The sequence below is a fragment of the Panulirus ornatus genome, chromosome 30 (assembly GCF_036320965.1).
Source record: "Panulirus ornatus isolate Po-2019 chromosome 30, ASM3632096v1, whole genome shotgun sequence".
NCBI classification, from domain to species: domain Eukaryota; kingdom Metazoa; phylum Arthropoda; class Malacostraca; order Decapoda; family Palinuridae; genus Panulirus; species Panulirus ornatus.
Window position 1 is genome coordinate 2,809,621 of NC_092253.1, and position 21,741 is coordinate 2,831,361.

Sequence of the window (21,741 nt, forward strand, 5' to 3'; positions counted from 1 at the left end):
TATAATTTCTTACCTACTTAGTCCATGATGCAAAAAAAAAAAAAAAAAAAACGTAACCATATTTGTGGCAACAAGCACAAACCGCTGGATCATCCTTGTTTTATGCGAACGTATGTAAGTAGGTCATAATGTTTTTCTTATTAATATTCTTTGTGCTGTTTCCGTTCATGTGGTTGTTGTACATTTTTCACTTTAGTTTTGTGCAAATTTCTGTATACCGGTGTTGGACGGAAGCAATCTAGCATATCTTACGGTTAGCTACAGGTGAAGGAGACGAAAGAGAGAGAGAGAAAAAAAAAATACTTTCGACATTCAAGCCTCAGAGCACAATGGCACGGCCCTTGAGCAAAACGGAACGATCCTTGAGCTCGACCATAACGACACTTAGAGCACGACAGTATGACTGCCTGGCCTATAAGACCTTACCTTTGTGCTCGGGGCAGATACTAAGCTAATGCATCCTAAGAGTCACAGGTATTAATTGAGTTGCTGCCCGGTTGGCTGGCTATCCTGTTCGCTATCACGTCGCCACATGAAGTTAATGTCGGCCCGGAAAATTTCAGTGTGCTTATATGGCGGGTGAGCAATTCACATCTGCCGAGCAAGAGTTGAGGTTAACAAACCTGACCTTTAGGTTTCTCCCTGTGACGGGATGATTAAGCGTAACCATCTTGGTAAATAAATGGCCTTGATCTTTAAGCTTCTCTCTTGCTCTATAGGACGTCTTCATTCAACGGGAAAATAGCGTACATATTTGGCCAAGGTTAGGCCACGGTTAAATGGACTTCGCTGCTCCGGTGAGCTACTTCAGCGATTAATGGGCGTAGATTCCCGGATGAGAAAGACTCCGTCACTCATCCAGTATACTGCTCAGAATGAGTTTCCTCACTGAGGTATTACTACATTCGAAGCAGGACAAGTGTATTAGTTGCTACTGAGCCCTATATACCGTCGTTTAAGTAAGGAAACTTAAATGGATTATTTCTTAACAAATTTACACCATTCTATTATATGTATGTAAATACAAGAATGAAAACGTGATTATCATTGGGAAAAATCTCATCGTTATTCGCGAATTATTAAACAATCACCGCAGACCTGTTCAGATTAATCATAACACCAATAGCTCATGAATGACGATCATATCATTCAATCCTCTTAATATGAAGCAATAGATACCCTTTGAACACAGCGTTAGTGCAGTAGTAAGACAATGGAGGCGGCTTCACTGGCAATATTACTAACAAAAAAAAAAATCCTTTGTCACGAGATTTGCTGTATCATTCTTACGCTATTGTTTTACTATTGTTGACGGTGCAACATAACGAAAAAAAATGTTTTGAAGACCAAATATGAACAGAACGACTGAAAAAAAAGAAAACACTGAGGTCGTGTTAGGCTGTAGGATAGTAAAAAAGAATTTTACAGTGAACGTAAATGCCTAGGAAATGCTAACAGGAGAATGAGGCATCTGCAATAGTGCAAAGAGGCTTGGCATGATACGAAAGACCTTAGTAATGGTGAATGTAAAACTGAGAAGATGGAAAGTGGATGAATCCAGCGTCGACGTTCGGGAACACTCGAGAAACTGAGAAGCCAAGCAGGTGACGCCTCGCGCCCCGCGGGTCGCCACACAGGAAGGAAAACAGGAATTACAAGCCACTCAGACAAGAATCACATTTGATGAGACATGAGGAAAGCGAGTTCATCAGCCTACATACACTTATTACAGAATAACATGCGCACATGTACGAACCAAGTTGATTTTTGTTACCAGATGAACAGTAAGAAGGATGATGAGAGTTGACTATTTTGAATTCTGAGGCATGGTATATGGTGATGCACTCGGGGTTGCCCAACATGGGAAGGAGTCATAAGTGGAGCTCTGCAAGGAACGGTTTAAGGCTCTGTGTTCTCTTGATTTTGTTAATGACTTATCAAAGGAACAAGAAAATACGCTCTTTGAAATGATTGCAGATAATGCAGTACTTGTGGCAGAATTGAGGTGAAAGGTTGTGAAATCTTAAAAGGGTTGGTAGATGTAGTAAACGTCATGTGGTAAGAATGGGAAGGTGATCAGAACAACCTCGGCAGAACTATAGATTAACTGGAGGGAATTTAAAGGAATCAGACAGAAAGATCGTAGGAAATTAATACAAAATATTTTTCATTTGACGCGCGGAAGAGAATTTTACAAAAGTTTATATATTACTAGAAGACCCAAGAACATCACGTTTAAGAAAATTTTTACCGCGTGCATGAGACTTAAACGAATGTGGTTTATCTGTGTGTAACCCCAGTTTAAAAAATCATGTGAGGTGGGAAGGAGTGTAAAAATGTGACACTGAAAGTGTCCGAATTGGCAAGTCTGGATTTTATGAAGACAGGCTGAAAATACTGCAATCACATTTCGTGAAAAAAGAAAAAAAATGACGGAAGGCAAGGGTCTTGTGATTTACAGTATTCTGAGCACAGTAAGGAAAGGTTTTACGAAGCTGGGATTGAGAGGACTGCATGACACAAGGGGAAACTTGGGGAGGAAACACTGGGAAAGCGCTTAAAGATAAACATACACAAGTAGTTTTAAACAAACCATCTCGGAGAGACAGTATGGCTCAGTCGGTAGAGATCATGTAGAATGAAGTTTTTAGAATTGCGACAATGAAATCATATATATATATATATATATATATATATATATATATATATATATATATATATATATATATATATATATATATATATGAGGAAGACATTATAGAGAATGATAAAGCAAAACAAAAGGTAAATACTGTTTTTTTTACTAATCGTGCGTGAGTCATCCTTACATTGTGACAGATGGCGTTGCACCGCATCAGTACACACGGTCAGCCCAGCCGGGACACGAGACCAAGCGAGATAAGCGTGAATTAAAATTCGTAACCCGAACTCAGCCTAAACCACAATAGAATTAGTGCTTGAGTATTTGCAGACAATGATGGACTACACTGAGTGAAGCTAATGGATATTTAAGAAACAGGCAAAGACTTACAGAGAGAAACATACGATGAGCGTAAAGGACAGCTGACATTGGATCTTTCATCGCTAGAGTGACTTTTGGCTTTACAATGTAGAGCCATCATACCCAATGGTCGTACCAATATTTTGTGTCACACCGTTGTGCTCAGTGGGTAAATCTGCTTTAAATTATTTTCGCATTACCTGATGTATATGAGGTGGACCAGGTGTGTATCGCTTCGTGTGCTAGTGATAAAAGACGTCAGTCTATGAGTGCCAGAATTATTACTCCCTTTGGAAAAAAAAAAAAAAACGAATTACATGAAGCAAAACGTACATTATCAGGTTCTTTTGATGAAATAGCAGCTATACTATGTAATCTGCTGACGAAATACTGTTAATTTTGGTTTAGCATCAGCGCAGCATTTTCCACCGACTTCAGTTGACAAAATTAGTAAATTCTATATAGTATTTTTGCGAATTAGTACGTTCGTGTCACCATTACTATCCGAGTCTTTAAATCGGCCTCCCACTTAGAAGGGTAATGTGTTGTACATTTTGCCCTGAAACTTTATTTCTTGACACCAAAATATAATAAGTACTCATGGATATGTCAGTAACGGTGCCTCGCTAACCGTAATTCATTTCATGTTTTGATTTAGCTACTTAGTAATTATGATGCTCCCTGATTGTTAGTCTGGGAGTTCGGTAATGTCTCATCGTCTCATCACGCTCTGGCAAAACTCCACATACATCGCAGTCATGATTGTCTGGAGCGTTACATGGCATAACAGTCGCCAGTCTCAACACATTCCGTTTTAATAACGTCGGTTATAACTGAACATTATAGGCCGCAGACTTCCTGACAGCTTCAGCTCTACATGCTGTGAACTGTATGGTATCCTGGATGCAGTTAGTCTTCTCTGTCGGAGACGACTAAACGGAATAGTTGTATGTGTCATGCGTGGTATTAAGGCCTTTTACATTTCATTATGCACTTTATTGTAACTGTATTGGTTTGGCGCCCTAGGGGGCAATAAGTTGATTAAAACAAACAAACAACATTAACCATATAGTTGTGGTTCCGTTAAAGCGCCAGAGGTAGTATTTCTCGTAATCAGTTAAGTGCTTGTAGGTTACGCTATACGTACATTTTACATAGTGGTCCTTTGTAAAACCCACAGAACAGTATCCTGTGCCTAGGGGGAAAAAATCAGTTTTATTCTGCATCTTTGTCGTTTGTCAAATATTTGTAGGGGTGAAATATATAAACATTTCATAATGTTTTTGGTAATACACTCACTTTGGCAATGATTCTAAAAATCTGAGTTTTTTGTATGCTGGACCAAATGTTGGAGAATGGCATTTGAAGGCATTGTTTCTGCTAGTCGGCCCGGTGAGTGAAATATTGTTTTGCCGGCTAGTGTAAATGATTTTTATTTCCGCTTTATTTCTCGATTCAATGACATTTCCCGTGCAAATATAGTTTTCGTACATCGAGAATCATGCAAATATCGATTCTGATGAGTGAAAAGATCATTGAAATTGACTGCATGAAGTCCACTGGGATCACGGGACGGGAACTCATTCCCGTCGCAATTTTTAAGTCTCCGGAAAACAGTCAGCAAAACAGCTTTATCCAATTCTTAATAGGGAAGCTCCACTTCAACGAAACCCAGAGGTGACTCATGGGAAACGTCGAAAATAAACTAGTGGGCTAAATGACGAATGATCCACAGTCGCCAACTAGTCGGCAATCACCACTAAGTAACTTTAAAACGTCTTAAGATTTTTGAGATGTTGACCACCACAATCCGAAGCGGCATTCCACATAGCCAATTTTACCTTGAAAGAGGACCTGAAGAGAAGTGATACAAGAAAACACAATCCATTGCCAACTGACTCTAATGTACACTACGTTCAAACAAACACTCAGTCTTAGATAACTGTCAATGTAGAACCTAAGACCTCAAGCGGAGGTATACTAACCTTGTCAGCGACGCTGTGGTAACTCTCTCGCTCTTCGGCGATCGGGCTCGGGACTCGAACTCTAAACCGGAGGAGCCCGCGGGTGTTAAACAGGGGCCTCATGAGAGCGGCGGGTTTGGACAATGCACACTGGTATTAATCGAGGATCTCTTCTGGGCGCAAGAGTCCCGTTTAGCCGTAGGGCGCAGTTGGTTACTGTGTTCTTCACCACTGTATAGATATGGTATCGGAAGTGGTGAGAAAATCTCAAGAGGTTGGACGATGGATGGAGGAGTATCATACGCTGGTGGTAATGTAAACGACTGGAGAAGTGCTGTAACTGGAGGCGACCAAAGATGCACCAACAGCTCGATGTCAGTGGAGCTAATGAAGGGCCACGCAACAGAAGCTCCAAATATCGATTTCTGCTTTCGTGGTTACTCCGACTTGCAGGCAAGTAGTGTTCTTGATTACGCTCAGACGATCTCTGGAGGTAATGAAGTAACTTTACCCGTGTGCAGCGGTCGATGTATTTTAACCCTTCCAGACGATTTTTTCGGTTGCCCGGCACAACCAAGTAACTCGTCTTCGATTAGTTCGAGAGCTTTTCGGTGCCTTTGTCTTGCGACTTCGCCAGTCAAACGAAGAGCCCCTAGCAAACGTTAGCCTACCAGAGGATCAACGTCAGAGTGACGGTATGCTCGGAAACATGTTACAAGCTAGGCTCCTCAAGCGCCATGTTGCCAACCTGAGGAGAGATTTTAGTCACAGCCTGCGCTTCCAACTCCAGCGTCATCACCCTCACCTCCTGTTCCCGTAAGATACCCAAAGTAAAGAAAAATCTGCCGTGAAGATTTATTATAATCCTACAAGACTACATAAAAAACGAAAATTATTATAATTAGGGAATGGCAAGAGCAGCGGAGCGTTTCGTCGCACTGAAAGGCGTCATCCAACATTGCCAAAGAAGGTGGTATTCTGCAGTTGTAAGGAGTCAAGGATCACCTGACACGACCTCCACCACTGCTCCCGCCCGCCTGCTTAGTTGGTCGCCCTCACGAACACTCAGTAGTGTATCATAATCCTATAATACAAAGCTAAATACCAGGAAGTGACTTCCAAGACTTGTTTGCTCACCTTTGACGAGTAGAGCCGAACAAGCCAGAGTATCATTTATTTCAACCTGGACCGCAGCTAAGTCCAATGTACCTTAAAGAATCTGATTACTCTTGGTCGCAAGTTCGACAATAAAGAAATGGGAGGCCTTTCTTGTTTATTATCTATCCTTCCAACATATATCGTCAAATATTCCTTCTGTGCATTAAAAAGATATATAACTAATTTGTGAGGGAAAGACTGAAAGAAATGACAATCTCTGATAAGATTTGTTTACTTATATATTCTGTTTTTGGTCATTTGTCAACATTTCTAAATCCATTCTCTTCTCTTTCGGACCCCTTCTATGGTACAGGGCCACGGGAATTTTGCCCCGGTTTTCTCTCTCTATCGGCGGGACTGCTGCTAATGGGTCTATTGTGGAAATTTATCGTAAGCCTTTTTTATCATTTCAGCAGAGGGATGCTGCGAAGTTGGTAGTTGTGTACTTTACTCAGGGGTTTTGTCCTTAAGCGAGATATAATGATTTGTTTTAAAGATATTACAATTCGCATGTTTAAAAAAAAAAAATGAATGAGAACAGAACATACTTTAAGAACAGAATTCATGTGTGTTAATACCTGTGAGGAAATAGAGAAAAAATTACGTAATAAAGGAATATTGCTGAGTCCCTTTGTATATAATTATAGAATATCACATATTAAAGAAATGATAAACCCCTTGGCAGCTACGCCATCACCCATGCTCAGTATATCTATTCTACTGTTCACTGTGTCGAGCACCCAACTCTGGCGACGGTCTTGCACAGACCTAATAAGCGAAGTCATACAAAATACCACGCCTTACAAGGTGTACATTAGGAAATGCTCGCACTTGACATTTACATCATAAACAAATTTTTATTCTATCATGTCTACACGTTACCCATTTTCGTCATATGAAAAAGATGGGCAGTCTTGGGTAGATTCTTTGGGTCTGTTTTCACTGTACGTCTAAATGACCATTACATAACTTATAAAAGTCTTTTACCATCTTATGTTAAAACTTATCTTACATGCATTTGTGACTACTTTTTTCCAGTCTGAAAAAATTTATGTCCCTATCGCAAGACGTCGCCCTGTTGTTCCTTTCTAACCATCATTCCGTGCGTCCTCGAATGTCAACAAACACGCGAGACTTTCCTGTGTTGTGGTCAAACCGTGTCTGTTTATGAGTGGAATCACAGTCTTGCAGGATGTTTTGTGTCTTAAAATGAAGACATACTTTACTGGATGTGCGTTTTAATCACTACAATATTCAGAAAGTATTCCCGGAGCACTGCGGAGGTGGTTGCCAAGATGAACGAAGTCAAATTAGCTCTTGTTCACAGGTGGAAATTGTCCTCAAGATGTTTCAAAATAAGGTGAGTTGTCGATGTGTTTGAAGCACTGGTCAGTTAGAATGTAACTTTTGCACTTTTGTTCGGCCAAAATAGGTGGGTTATTTTTACTGTAAACACAATTTAGATATGAATAGCTGTGAGACTTGTTTTGCAGTTTAACCACTGGAAAAGGTGAGGATTGTCTTGAAGCTTTGGAAAATTATAATCAAAGTATTCGAGTGGGGATTTTACATTTCCTTGTTCAAACCTCGCTCTGAACCAGAGAATGAAAATCTCAGTCATCACACCTAACTCATCCGCAACGAACCTAATGAAACCAAATTTAGAGTAAAGCGATAATATCCTTTAGATTTACCAAAGTGAATTACGGTTAGCAGTTCAGTCCGTAAACGTTTGTTGCTGTGAGCGAGTTGAAATGGGATTCATACCAATGGATAAACCCTTTGTTACGTTAGTGAATATGTTTGGCTTTCCTGCCAGGTTTAAGATTAGGTTTGGCTTCATGATCTCACGAGCACTTCCTTACGCGGTGAATTATTGTGTTTTGACCAGACATTCCCAAGTTTGTGGAGCCATACTCTCTTCTGAGGTTATTTAACACTAACAAGTATTATGTTTATGTTATTAGAATTTTGTTCAGTACGGAATCATCAACGCCTTAATGCTATAACAAATCACGTTAAATAGGAAGTAAGGTAGAACTTCACTGTAAACACACAGCTAACTCTACGATGTTATAACAAGAAAAATAAAAGTGTAAAACCAAGCTTAAGGACGACCTGGTTGTGCAGTGCCACACAAAAACGCGGACAGTCTGTTACACAGACTGAAGCTCTTCGTATTACTGAAATTTTATGCAGTGCTGTGTTACTGGATTAGAAGGCGTTACTTGGTACTCCATGGGGGAAATCATGAACCAGATATACGCATGGCTTAGCATTTGTGGTTAAAAGTCTAATTGAACATCAGCTTCTTATATGTCATTAGAATTCATTTTGGAATGTGTGTGTGTGTATGTGTGTGTGTGTGTGTGTGTGTGTGGTAAGAGTCTAAGCAATACAAACGTAGAAAAATGCGCCTCAGGTGAATGTGATTATAGGAGACAAAAACGTAGTGGGGGTTGGGTCAGATGTATGTAAGAAAGATTAAAGTAATTAAGAAAAAAATTACACGCGGTGTGAATAAGTATAAGCATACTTTAGAAAGAAACATTGAGAAAGAAGCCAAGAATGGGTCAGATATTTGAGGTGAAGAGGCTTGTTAGGTAAAAGCCTAGTAAAAGTAGGTCATGGTAGCTGGGTGTTAAACCGATTTACACAGATGCTGCCAGACTGGAGCCAAATGGTTGTCACTTACTGTAGTTCAACCATGAATGCCCCTCACGTGTGTGCATACATGTTTTCTTGTTGATTGTTGATGTATTTGATTTCATAGTGCGAGTCAGTGTTTCTGGTGCTTGAGGCGAAATGCAGATAAAAATTAGTTCCCGTCGATGTATATGAGGAAAGTTGTAAATACATTGATATCTGTTTGTATGTTACATATTTTCGATATTCTTTTAGAAAACAACCATCTCGAGTGAGATGAAAGGAAGTGTATCCTCATAAAAAAGATGCCGCTGTTAAATAGCTCATGAGGTTCATCGCACTCTATAACTTGTGTAACAGCTGCTTCATAGATTGTTATATCAAAATATACTTTTTCAGAAAAAACACTTGAGACCCCTTTGTTCCTACAGTTATGCGAGATTAAGTAAATACAGACTGGAATGTCAAGTGCATGTATGGCCATCCACCAAAACATGTACCACACAGCGTTGGGCGGTGGTTAGAACTCTTTTAATGGCTGTAGACGAGATGGTGTTATTAAATTAATGATTTCAATTTAGGGGTCTAGAAAGCACTTTAGTAACTTGAATATTTTGTGTACTAGTTGAAGGGATTGTTGTACAGGTTGTAGATGGGGTGACGGTGAACTTAAGGCAACAAAATATTAGGTGATACACATGGTAAAGCTTAGCTGTAGATGAGGTATTTGGTTAGACTCTAAGCAGCATCAGATGAATCGTATTTCGATAGCTTTGAATAGTAGCAAAGTTGTTAGAGAATTTCAGGTAGCGGTAGATAGAGAAACAGTACCTCAGGTAGTAAATGAGAAAGTAATCGTTTCTTTTCAGACAGTAGATTACAAAGAGGACAGCACTTGAGAAAACAAAACAAAAGTGAGTTAGTATTCAGTAGCAGGCCTACCCTTACCCTGGTGGCTAAGCAATGAATGTTTCTTCTTAGTTATTGAGACATCAGTTTGGTTCATGGCTACTTCTTAAAAAAACTGGGAGGCAAAAATTACTGAGGACGTACTACGTGGACTAGGTGACCGACCACAGGACACGAGCAGCATGTTGGGTTAGGTTAGGAATGACTTAGTGAGCCATTCATTCTAACGCTTTACAAACACCGCACAATCTGTCAGGCAGAGGTAGAGGTTTCTGATGTATCATTATGATGTCATAAAGGAGTTTGAAAGAGATGTCTAATACCCATAAGGTTACAATCTTATATATTAGCAACTCCGTCTTCCACTCACAACACTCAGTTACGGGGGTGGTGCTTATTTATATAAACACAGACTTTCGCTCGCGGGGAACCTGCCGCCGTGTTGTACACTGCCAACTGTCGACCGATTTAGTGTAATATTTTCAGGGCAAGTGAATGCTTCTAAAATTAAGAACGTTTTTGTTTTCTGGGTGTTTCCAGATGATAGATAATTTTGCACGAGAACTATAGCTAGTACTAGATTTATTCAAAAACATCTGTATGTATCGCAAAGAATGTGGACGTTGTCGATGCGTTTTGTAGAGCAAATACTTCCAGTTATGCTGTAATTTCAGTCACCGATAATTTCTGTCTTAATGTTCCAGTAAACCATAAGAGTTTATACTCCCCTCTTTGACGCACGAGTTCAGTCACTTTTAAAAGAAATAGCTTTATTATGGAGTTGAGCACATCAGTCCGTGACGCATAATTTTTACTTCCTGCATCTCTGATATTTGTATGTTTAACATCTCTTGTGTCCTAGGCTTGTACGAACCTAGACCTAACACGAAAGGTGAGCCTGCTCTTCGACCAGTGGCAAGTCTCTACAGCGAACACTTTTAGACTGAGTGTGTCCGACAGGTTGACGCTTATGCAACCGAAAGACTTGCAGCCTCTTGAGCACGACGGTACGACCCATGTGCCTGACAGTACGACCCTGTGGTATGATGGCTTGGCCTGAGTCAGGTTGAAGGCTAGGTCATCATACCCAAGGGTCGTACCGTCGTGTTTACATGTTTACAACCTACGCGTTCAGCTAAACTTATTCACTTGTATTGGTGGTAACTGCAGAGCACTGGCCTCGTGACAGTTACAGGAGAGGCAACCAGGCTGTACAACGTGGAAAATGATAAATTAATTGTGAAGTGATTATCGTTATGGAAGATGATGATATGCACTGTTTTTCCCTGCCGTAGCGAGGTAGCATCAGGAAAAGACCTTGCCTTCGAGTAAAAAAAAAATCCTCGCTAATCTCCTTCCTTTTCGTTTGAGAAAGTAGGAGGAACGTGGCATACGTTTTGCTTGCAGAATTTTATTTAGAAGAAAAAAGTAGGTTACGTGTGCCCGGAAAACATAAAAAAAAAAAAAAGCTTGCGTGTGTAGCGAAGCGGGTCCTTATCCATTTAAGCGACACACATCAGCAGCCAACCAACCCCACGTGACTTCTTTTCCTGACTGGCGCCCACGTGAACTGGAACACTGTGTTGAAGCTTAGCCATCACGTGACAGGGCAGGCCGCAAGGTATGGAACCTTTTCGCATGATATATTTACTGTCATGTGTTCTTAAAAGATAGTCAAAAGTATTCACAGTATTGATTCATTATAATGCGTAATTCACATGTTAACGTCAGGACTACATATAAGCTACACATGCTTCATGGGACGTGAGTGAATTTCATATTTTGATAAGTGATGAAATATATGAACAAGATGGTACGACCCCTGGATCAGGTCGAGGGCCACAGGCCATGATGCCTATGGGGTCGAACTGTCGTGTTCAAAGTCGTACAGTGCTATCGTGTTCAAAGGTCTTATAACATCGGAGGCATTGCTCTCCTCGCTCAGTGGCCAGTCCATCTTAATCCTAGCAGCATTATCGCCATGTATAGTTGTTGTTTCTTTTGTAGCAGGTGTTTGTCTTTTCTCATGTTTGGTCGTATACATATCCTCCACTCGCAGATTAAAAAATAGACAATATATACAGAGTTTGCTTCCTAAAAAGCAGCTACTTCATATTTCCCAGTCTCATTAACTCTCAAAATGTCATTTCCCTCTATACATCTCTTTCTGTCCATTGTGATATTTATTGTCTGTGTGCACATTTTCTTTTCATGGTTAGAATATATATATATATATATATATATATATATATATATATATATATATATATATATATATATATATATATATATATATATATATTCTTTTTTTTTTCATTCCATATCGGTCACTTTAAAGAAAAGTGTGTGTGTGTGTATGTATGTGTGTGTGTGTGTGTGTGTGTGTGTGTGTGTTTTACGGATCACTTGACAGCCTGGCATTGACCTTCCAGTCTTATTGGCTTGACAGGGAGCCAGCTGGCAGGGTGTCAGCAGGGAGAGTTTGCACGGAGCCAGGCCACTTGCATCCATCCCCCCCTACCTGTGCCAGGCGGACAAACTGTTCTATTTGTGGTACCACCACGCCGCTCCACCGCGCTCCTCATAAACATTACAGCGGCGTGGAAGTCAAATGGGCAATATGTGGCGTTGGTAAGTTTAAGGAGCAGTGCTGAAGTTATGGTGAAGTATTTTAGCGTCTGTGAGCCTAACAGTGGAGTTGAAATTAATAGTGATATTTGTCGCACTTGTATACTAACAACACTACAACCATACAGCCGAATAAATCATTGTATTTATAGTGGGAGATATGTATTTTGCTTCTAAAATACTTAACGCGACCTACAAAATTAGAATTATGGCATTACCAGCGATGAATGATTGAGAATAAGGTAAGAGAGATATTTGTTTCTGCTCGATCGTACATATCAGGGTTGAGACCATATATGATCGTTCGGTAGGAATTGGAGCGCATAGGCTCTCGTTCTGACTCAGATGCGAGGGCCATATATATATGTATGGACGTATGATTATCTCGAACACATGAGGAAGATGTTCATTTTTTTTTTTCTTCAGTTGATGGTTTATAACTTGACGTTGACGGCCTTCATGACCCGAGCAGTCTGTATGCTTGATGCCTAAATTTATAACCAATCATTGCCATAATGCATCAGCGGATTTAACTCAGTACATTGACAGTGTGTCACTAGAGCCGGGAGTCCTGTAGTAAGAGAAGGTAATTAAGACTCTGTACGACTGACAGATAACCAGTTTCATGGATGGTGATAAGGTAGAAGACATTGCTGAAGACGTAGAGGGTGCTACACCGCCTATTAGGGAAGATTAGGTTATCTGCTCGTCATTCGTTATGCATTCATGGATCACCTCGGGTCGAGCGAATAGGTTCGAATCCTGGTCGCGACAGTCGGTTCACATTCAACCTAGCTGTTCATAGAATGGATGTGATCGAAATTCATGAAATTCATGTTCTGAGTGAAATGTTTATAGGAAAGTCATAAGGACCGTATATTTTCTTAATACTTTCAGTTTTACCCGCCATGAGAGGATGGGCCAGTCCTCAGGCACTTTCCAAAAGGAAGACTAGAGTAAGGAGGGTTTTTCTCGTGTTTTCCTGAAGTTCGTCGAGTGTGTTGTAGATATTTCGCTGGGAGGGATTCATCCTCCGCCCTTAGCTTCTGTGTTGGTCAGGGGTTAATTGTCATTACTGTCGTTACTCGGCCTTTTGGCTGAGATTAAAATATAGTGTCATCATTATCAACCTTTTTTCAAGGTTAGTGAAATTGGTTCGGATTTTAATCCTTTGAGCACAACAGCACAACCCATTAGCATGACAGTGCGACCCTTGATCACGACAGTGCGACCCTTGACCACGACAGTACGACGCCTGAACACGACTGTACGACCCTTAGGTATGATGGCTTGGCTTCTTCCCTGACTGATAAGGTCGTCCGGTGAAATGCAAAGGCCGTCAAAGACCCAGGAGTTGTATACCTCTGCGCTCGAGGGTCGTACCGTGGTGCTCAGTGGTCCTACCGTCGTGCTTAACAACGTTGTTCACCCAGCCACGTGTCACCTACTAGTATAGGTGACCTCACTTACGTAAGGGGCCCTACTGGCCTTTACGCAACGCCTCTCTCTACAGGGACTGTATATTTCTGGCAGGAGCAGCTGTAACGCCCCGGTAGTGGCTGGCTGTACCGCCTCATCTTTCTCTGTTATACACACACTGTAACACTTACCGAGAAGCAGGAACACGCGGTAACAGTTATACTGACAAGTAACAGGCACAGTAACAGACCTCGCGTCTGGTAGTTGAGGACCCTAGACACCACGTACGTCGAGGGGCAGCACTCCAAACACCACGTGTGTCGAGGGGCAGCACCCCAGACGCCACGTGTGTCGAGGGGCTTCACTCCAGACCACGTGTGTCGAGGGGTAGCACTCCAGACACCACATGTGTCGAGGGGCTTCACCCAAACACTACGTGTGTCGAGGGGTAGCACTCCAGATAACTGATTGTCCACAACGAGGTTGTTCTGAGTCGTAAATCTTATTCTTATTCAAGGTTGAATATTGTTGTGAATATAATAGTCGTAAACTAAGTTCATCCTGAAATAGAACATTTGTTACGAAAACATATTTTTTGCCCCAGTCGTTTGCATAATGATAACATTAAATAATGATGATGATAATAATGATAATGATAATAATAATAATAATAATAATAATAATAATGATAATAATAATAATAATAGTAGTAGTAGTAGTAATAATAATGATAATAATAATAATAATAGTAGTAGTAGTAGTAATAATAATGATAATAATAATAATAATAATAATAATAATAATAATAATAATGATAATGATAATATATTGTAGGGGCTGCTCTTAAAATTTGTTGGGTCTGAGGCATGTGCCATCTTGTGCCTCACTATGTAGTACGATACTCTTGAAAGCCATGAGGCCTGAGCACCATATGTACGTTTCATGAACACACACACACACACACACACACACACACACTGCCACATCTACACTACTTCAGCACAATTTGTACGATGGGAGGGGGGGAAAGAATGACATGCATTTGGATGGCTGTACTACTTCATAACTACGATACTTCACACTTTACAGGGTCCTCTGGAAGGGAGAGATGATCGATAGTGAGAACTCAACGGGGAAGGTACAGTACAGAGGAATTACTCTGCAGGAGAGATTGGAAGTTGAGGCGGAGTGAGGTGCCATCATACCTCCTCACTGTGGATGATCTGCAATGTCGGAGAGAGGTGAGAACACTGAGTTTTTTTTTTTTCCTCATGATAAATGTATAGTTCTGTAACACGATAGGAGAGCTGAGGTTGTTGTACGTCAGGAGGAGATGTGTAGAAGGACATGCACTGTTTCTCTCATATCCAGTGATCCGTATGTCCTGCTGGAACTGAGGAAGGGAGAGGACATCTACTGACGTATATAAGATCAGGGGCATTCACTGTCCATCTCTGAGAAGATGGGACAAGAGAACAAAGAACATGGGCATTCACTGTCCTGTTAGAGGCATCATAAGAGAAGAACAGTGGCATTCACTGTCCTTCTGTGAGAGGATAGAACAAAGAACAGTGGCATTCACTGTCCTTCTGTGAGAAGATAGAACAAAGAACAGGGGCATTCACTGTCCTTCTGTGAGAAGGTACAGTAGGAGAACAAAGAGCAGTTCATCATCCACTATGATTCTCTACAGGACAGGGCACGTAAGATGCCTGCAAGACAACAAGTAACAATAGTAACGGTGTTGGTAATGATAGTGACCTGGATGTGAGGGAAGGCTGCATCAGGTTGGGGCCGCACGAAGCTCCTCTCCCGCTGTAGGAACCGTCGCCCACCCTGCAACACGGCGGACACCACACCACCATTAACCACACCACACCCACCATTAGCCACACCACACCTACATCACGCATGCATTGGGGCACACACCGCATATATATATATATATATATATATATATATATATATATATATATATATATATATATATATATATATATGTATATATATATATATATATATATATATATATATATATATATATATATATATATATATACACACACCAGGGGCATCGGTTATAAGGACCAGTGGGAGGACGAAAAGAGGGTTTCAGTTATATTAGTAACGGTAGAAGGATCATGTTAGTAAGAGGAGCCATCGTGAGGAGAGAAGTCAGGTTGCCAGAGGAGCTACTGTCATCAGGACACCAGAACCATGTAAAGGACACGAGGAAAAACATCATAGGCTTTGTAGAAGAGTACACAACCTCACTGGGAATTTCAGGACGCTGAAGCCATATATGGAGCGTCAGAAGGACTCCGGAGCCATGTATGAGAGTGTCAGAAGCACGTCAAAGTCATATATGGGTTGTCAGAAGGACACCAGAGCCATATGTTTGCCTAGAGGGGGCAGAGGCAGCGTCAGCGAGGCAGCAATCATCTCGAGGAAAAAAATAAAGTCAGTGCAGTCAGATGCTGCTGAAGCGCCGATATTGGCGTTTAGAGGGATCAGCCGAAGGACGATGCTCAGAGACAGACGTTACAAGAGCGATGTGAGGTGAACTATTCGAAGGCGAGATTGTCTTGCCTAGCAGTAGAGCGAAGGGTTTTCGAGGTGACGAACATGTCCGGAGTGTCAGAGGAGTGGTCGTGAGGGTCCGGAGTATCGTTACAATGGTTGGGAATTTGTTGCAGAACATTGAGGATAGATGATGTTACGCCTTCAACCCCTCACACCTCATGTGTGTGTGTCCGAGGATTTCAGCCATTTCCCAGGGTGTATGTGGAGGTCTCCCTAAGTAGAGGACTTTCCTCAGAGGGTTTGGATGCGAGAATATCGCGACCTCTTGGCAGGAATGTAGATGGAGAAAGCTGCAAGGTTTGTAGAGTAAAGGGGAACAGTCGGTGAAGCTGGGGGAAAGAGATAGTGGAGATGGAAGGGAAACTTCTATCAAAACCCAGGTGACGTCAGAGAGTTTGGGGAATTAAGGGTGCACGAAGCGTGCGTCGGACGGGACGTGCAGGCGTTGGCATAAGTTCCTGCAGACTCCACGTATGAAGAGGAATCGTGAGTGAAGGTTCTACTTGACGATGTGAAAGGATTTTTTTTTCTTTTTCAATTAAAGCATCATCGGACGGCTGAGTATTCAGAAAGTGTAGGATCATAGGAGAGTTGATTGCTAGATGGTATTTGCAAGGAAAAAAAAATTTGATAGATCATGAATGTTAATGAAAATGATAGAAAGAATAAATCATCTCAGTTTAGATGTTAATGATCTTGAGAGGGGCCGTTACTGGTACCCCCCCTGAGGAGCCCTTCGTTTCCCTGGCAGCTGAGACAAGCGGGATCCCGGGGATGTTTCGTACCCCAAGATGCGAGAAATAAAGACCATAAGCTAGTTGGACTGTGCCACATTTAAAAAGTGGAAGGGGATGGGAAAGTGAAAACAGAGTTTAAAGGAAGAGGGGAGTATATATGTGGTGCATGGAGGGTGTTCCGACTAGTTTGGTTGTTGAGTTACAAAGGTGAACGCAAGACCAGCCATCCTGACACAGAGGGTGTAAGATGTTTCCGGGCATCACTAAGTCAGGAGTGCAGTACTTCCCTGAGCGGCTGCTGTCTGCAACCCACTAGCCACAGCGTTGCTCATAGAGATAGATGGATAAGGGCGTAGAAATTTGCCGTGTATGAGCAGAGGTTATCGTGCAGGCCAATACTCTCCCACTTGAGCCCTTTCACTAACTAACAACGTCACATATCCAGGGAGCTTAGAGTACATGTCCTCTGTTCTGGGTTACCAATTTCGTTAAAAGGAGTACATAGAATTTTACAAGGGAGAAGACTCGAGTTAGATCTGGTAAACATTGGTCTAGGCGTTTAATAACTATATTTACTATGTCCTAAATATATTAATTGGCACTTAGCTAAGGGCGGGACGCTGATAAGGCTTTAAAATTCAAACCTTGGTTTTTTTCGCTTCCACGCGCCCTAGCCGGTGATACCGGCTCAAATCAAACGCACTGGCCTGAGTTGCCGCGTAACTTTCTTTTTTATTTTTTATATTTTCTTTTTTTTATTCCACATGTAAGTATTTTGGACTCAGAAAGCACAATGGGAGTAACATTACGATTTACGAATATCTGGGACTTTCGAAGTCCATATTTGTAAAGGCCAATATTGAGAGAAAGCCAGCAGGGGAAAGTTAAATGCAGTCATTATTTTTGCAGTTCTATTTTTTAAGCTCTTCCTTTCTGCTTCAGTTCTTGTCGAAGAATCTAAGTGAAAAGTAATAATATGTCATTACTGCTTCTCCCGTGTAATGCAGCCGGTATTAGCTACGAAGCTAATGTCATAATCATCCCAATGTTACCAGCGTTGATGCCAGGAGGTGGGCGTGGCTGAAAGGGTGGGTGTGCGCATGCGTCCTGCCATTGTTTACTTTTCACATGCCGGGTCGTCGATCTGGCCATGACTCACGCTTGCCACTCAACACATTAAACTTTTATATATTTATATTCTTGGTAGGAAGAGGCAGGTTCTCACACCTCTATAGCATCACTGGTGTATTCTTTAACATTTAAAAAATGAATTTGGTTGGTGCAGTTGGATGACAATAAATACTCGTTTTTCGTTCAGGCTGACATTTGTTTAGAAAAGTTTGGTTGATGGTAACTGACGTTAGTTGTTTAGTTGAAGGTATTGTTATAAATATTCGTTATAGTTATATGAGTTATTTGCATTTTTCTTACGACTTATCTTGTGTAACCGTCCTTTAGGTTGTGTTGGTAGTTGCTGAAATCAAGGTTTTTAGTGTTATTATCCGCAGGGTTGATGCTGACAAAATTCATCCGTGTTTTTCCTTTGGATGTAGTCACAGTAACATGATTAAATCTGTGTTTTCCCATGCTTTTTGTTGCCAGTGATTTACAAGAGTCTGGGATTTTCTGTATTCTCTCTTCATGTATTCTTTTCTCGATATTACATCGTTTTCCAAGACCTCCACCCCATTCCAGTAAACGGTTGTGAGGGGTCTTTGCGTTCTTCCATTGTGAAAACAGTTTTATCTCGTCATTCGTCCAATTAAGGAACTTGATTCTAATCGGGTTACCCCTAGTTCTTCTCAGTCAGTTATACCAAACATTGATTAGTTTACGGATGTCATTTATAGTAGTTTGAGGTGATCATGTATGACGTGATATTAGAAGACTATAGACCTTATTGATTGCTGGTTATCGCTGCTGATGCAGGAGACGCTGTACGTGGCAGTGATACCTCAACGGGTTTACAGGGTGATTCAGTAAGTTCTTCAATAAAATGGGATGATTTTACAAGGATTTCAGTATGTGGTATCGCCTGAAACTTTCACGCGTGTAAATAGTAGAGTTCTTACCTTCCCGAGTGTTGTGTGTGTCGTGGAGAGTACTGACTCTCTCCTACAATGGCTCCATTACATTTCTCTAACTTACATTCCGTTCCCACTTTCGACTCCTGAAGATGACAACGGTTGGGATTATAATGCCAATAAACGGTATGTTATTACAATGATAACTGAACTCTAATTACGTAAAACCAGACTAATTGTTACCTTCGGCAGTACTGATTACTGTTCTCTTTACTCGGGGTCATCAAACTCTCGGCCTTGGATGTGGACTTATCAGGGAAGATGAATGTTCTGAGTGTCTCAAAAAACGTTTGGACTCTTCCGATCTGACTGCACCCACTTCAGACTCAGGAACTGGGAAGATAATGGTGACTTGAGACCCGCAAGTGAAACTGAGGGATCACATTAGAGAGGACTTGAAGATTGGAGATGATGACACCATTTATCTAGCAAGGGTAACGTTATGGCTGATAAGCATGATCGGCTGCTTAATGGTATCTAACCCCTGGAGCAAGAAGGTGCGACTCTAAGGGGTGAGATGGCTTGGCCATTGATTTCATCCTTGAATACAACGACCTCTTAACCTTTTGGCTATGACGACATAAACCCTTGAGTACGATGACGGTCTTTGCATGCGATGACTTTAGATAATTATTAGATAATTATTCCTTGCGCTACCTCGCAAACGCGGGAGACGGCGACAAAGTATAATAAAAATATATATATATATATATATATATATATATATATATATATATATATATATATATATATATTCCCTGTATTCCCTGGGGGTAGGGGAGAAAGAATACTTCCCACGTATTCCCTGCGTGTCGTAGAAGGCGACTAAAAGGGAAGGGAGCGGGGGGCTGGAAATCCTCCCCTCTCGTTTTTTTTTTTTTTTTCCAAAAGAAGGAACAGAGGAGAGGTCCAGGTGGGGATGTTCCCTCAGGGGCCCGGTCCTCTGTTCTTGGCGCTACCTCGCTGTCGCGGGAAATGGCGAATAGTATGAAAAAAAAAAAAAAAAAAAAAGAAATATATATATATATTCCTATGAGTCCTATGTGTGTGTGTGTGTGTGTGTGTGTGTCAGCATCATTTGTTTTAACGTTGGAATAAAAAAAGAAACCAGTCATGGTTTAGAATACGAAAAGAAACCTACTGTATTAAAAACCCAGTGGCGTTTCACAGTCAACCAAACACTGCATTTGTTTACAGCAGGAAACAGGGTGTACTTAGACATTGTGTTCCCACTTAACGTGAACCAGTCAACCATATAGTGCTCACTCACTCATACCGTTTAGGTAGAGTCAAGCAAACATTACATTCCCAGTTACAGCATGAAGTCAGTATGACGCTGAAAGTCGCATCACATCTCACTGGGCGGTGTTTGACGGATGTTTAAGCGTAGGGCAGTCGTAGAAAGTCTGCGGGATGCCATCGGAAGTTTCCATCGTCCTACACAGACGGGGAGTCACGCCCAGTTGCTGCGTATACTGGTATAAGAAAAATCCTCGACAGAAGCGGAGGTAAATGATATTATAACGGCCTGTGTATCCAAGCGATCGGACATGCCTTGTGAGATTATGTATGTTTCAGGATGTTAAGATAGCCTAGTTTATATACGTTTCAGGACGTGAAGATAAGCCTAGTCTATGTACGTTTCAGGGCGTGAAGATAGCCTAGTCTATGTACGTTTCAGAACGTGAAGGTAGCTTAGGAAATAGATGGAAAATATTCCAAGGCATGGAAAGAAAGCAAGGAAACTAACCCAGGGGAATAAATACAGTGAAACGTTTTATTCTGTTATATCGACATCTCGATGTTTTGAGGCGGTGACAGGGATGAAGATGAGAAGGGAAAAGTGATAGGTAATAAATAGTTGAGAGATCAACGCGGAACCCATATGCACAGTTTGACCATTCCTAACCTTCATGCGGGTTTGGAAAGGTGCCCAGAGTGAGCTGCAGTAGAATGAGAACACTCAGAAAGGCTGCAAAATGAACCAGAGACGTTTTTGAAAAAAAAGATTGCGTTGCACAGTTAGGATGACCTGGTTTCTCACTACTGCGTTTCGCGACCACATTGTTTAACCGCTCGAACACGACGGTTCGGCCCTTGTGCACGACGCTGCGATCCTCTGGGGGCATGATGGCTTGGTCTTGGACTTGACCCTTAAGAGTTAGGTCATTTAGGCCAGGCCAGCGTACCCAAGGGTCGTCCGATCGTGCTCAGGCTGTCGTCAGCACGCGAGGAAAAGAATAAATGACCAAGTTGCCCAGCAAGACCGTAGAAGTCTACACCAGTTCGAAAGCGTCGTTCCTACCCAGGCTTATTAGTAAAATGTCTTGAAACGCGGGGACAAGGTAGTTAACCAAAGGTAGTAGGAAGGGTATAAAAGGTGTTAAGGATAAATGATGACACTCTAGTAACGATAGATTGAATTATAGGTTTTATGTTTAGGTAACATTATTATACACAAAATGACTGTAAAAATATAACAAAACTGTACTTTATGTCTTACGGTGTACGTAAAAGTAACGTGACACACTAAAACAACATCCGTTATCTGCAGAAAAGTGTACTTAGTAATTTGTAAGAGAAATTAATTGTTAACATTAGGAGCAGAGAGA

The 21,741-nt window shown here is 41.3% G+C and overlaps 1 protein-coding gene across 15 annotated transcripts in view; it reads right to left on the minus strand.

The window, feature by feature from the left end:
• The window catches only part of LOC139758319 (uncharacterized), a 91,962-nt gene that overhangs the window by 17,036 nt on the left and 53,185 nt on the right, over nucleotides 1–21,741 (minus strand). For 8 of the 15 annotated variants that reach the window (XM_071679565.1, XM_071679557.1, XM_071679553.1 and 5 more), the window contains exon 4: nucleotides 15,487–15,561. The exons of 5 other annotated variants lie outside the window; for them this stretch is intronic. In XM_071679565.1, coding sequence (XP_071535666.1) covers nucleotides 15,487–15,561 — 75 coding nt within the window. Of the gene's footprint in view, nucleotides 1–4,986; nucleotides 5,639–15,486; nucleotides 15,562–21,741 lie in introns of those variants that run through there. 2 more of the 15 variants (XM_071679566.1, XM_071679567.1) reach the window with 2 other exon arrangements.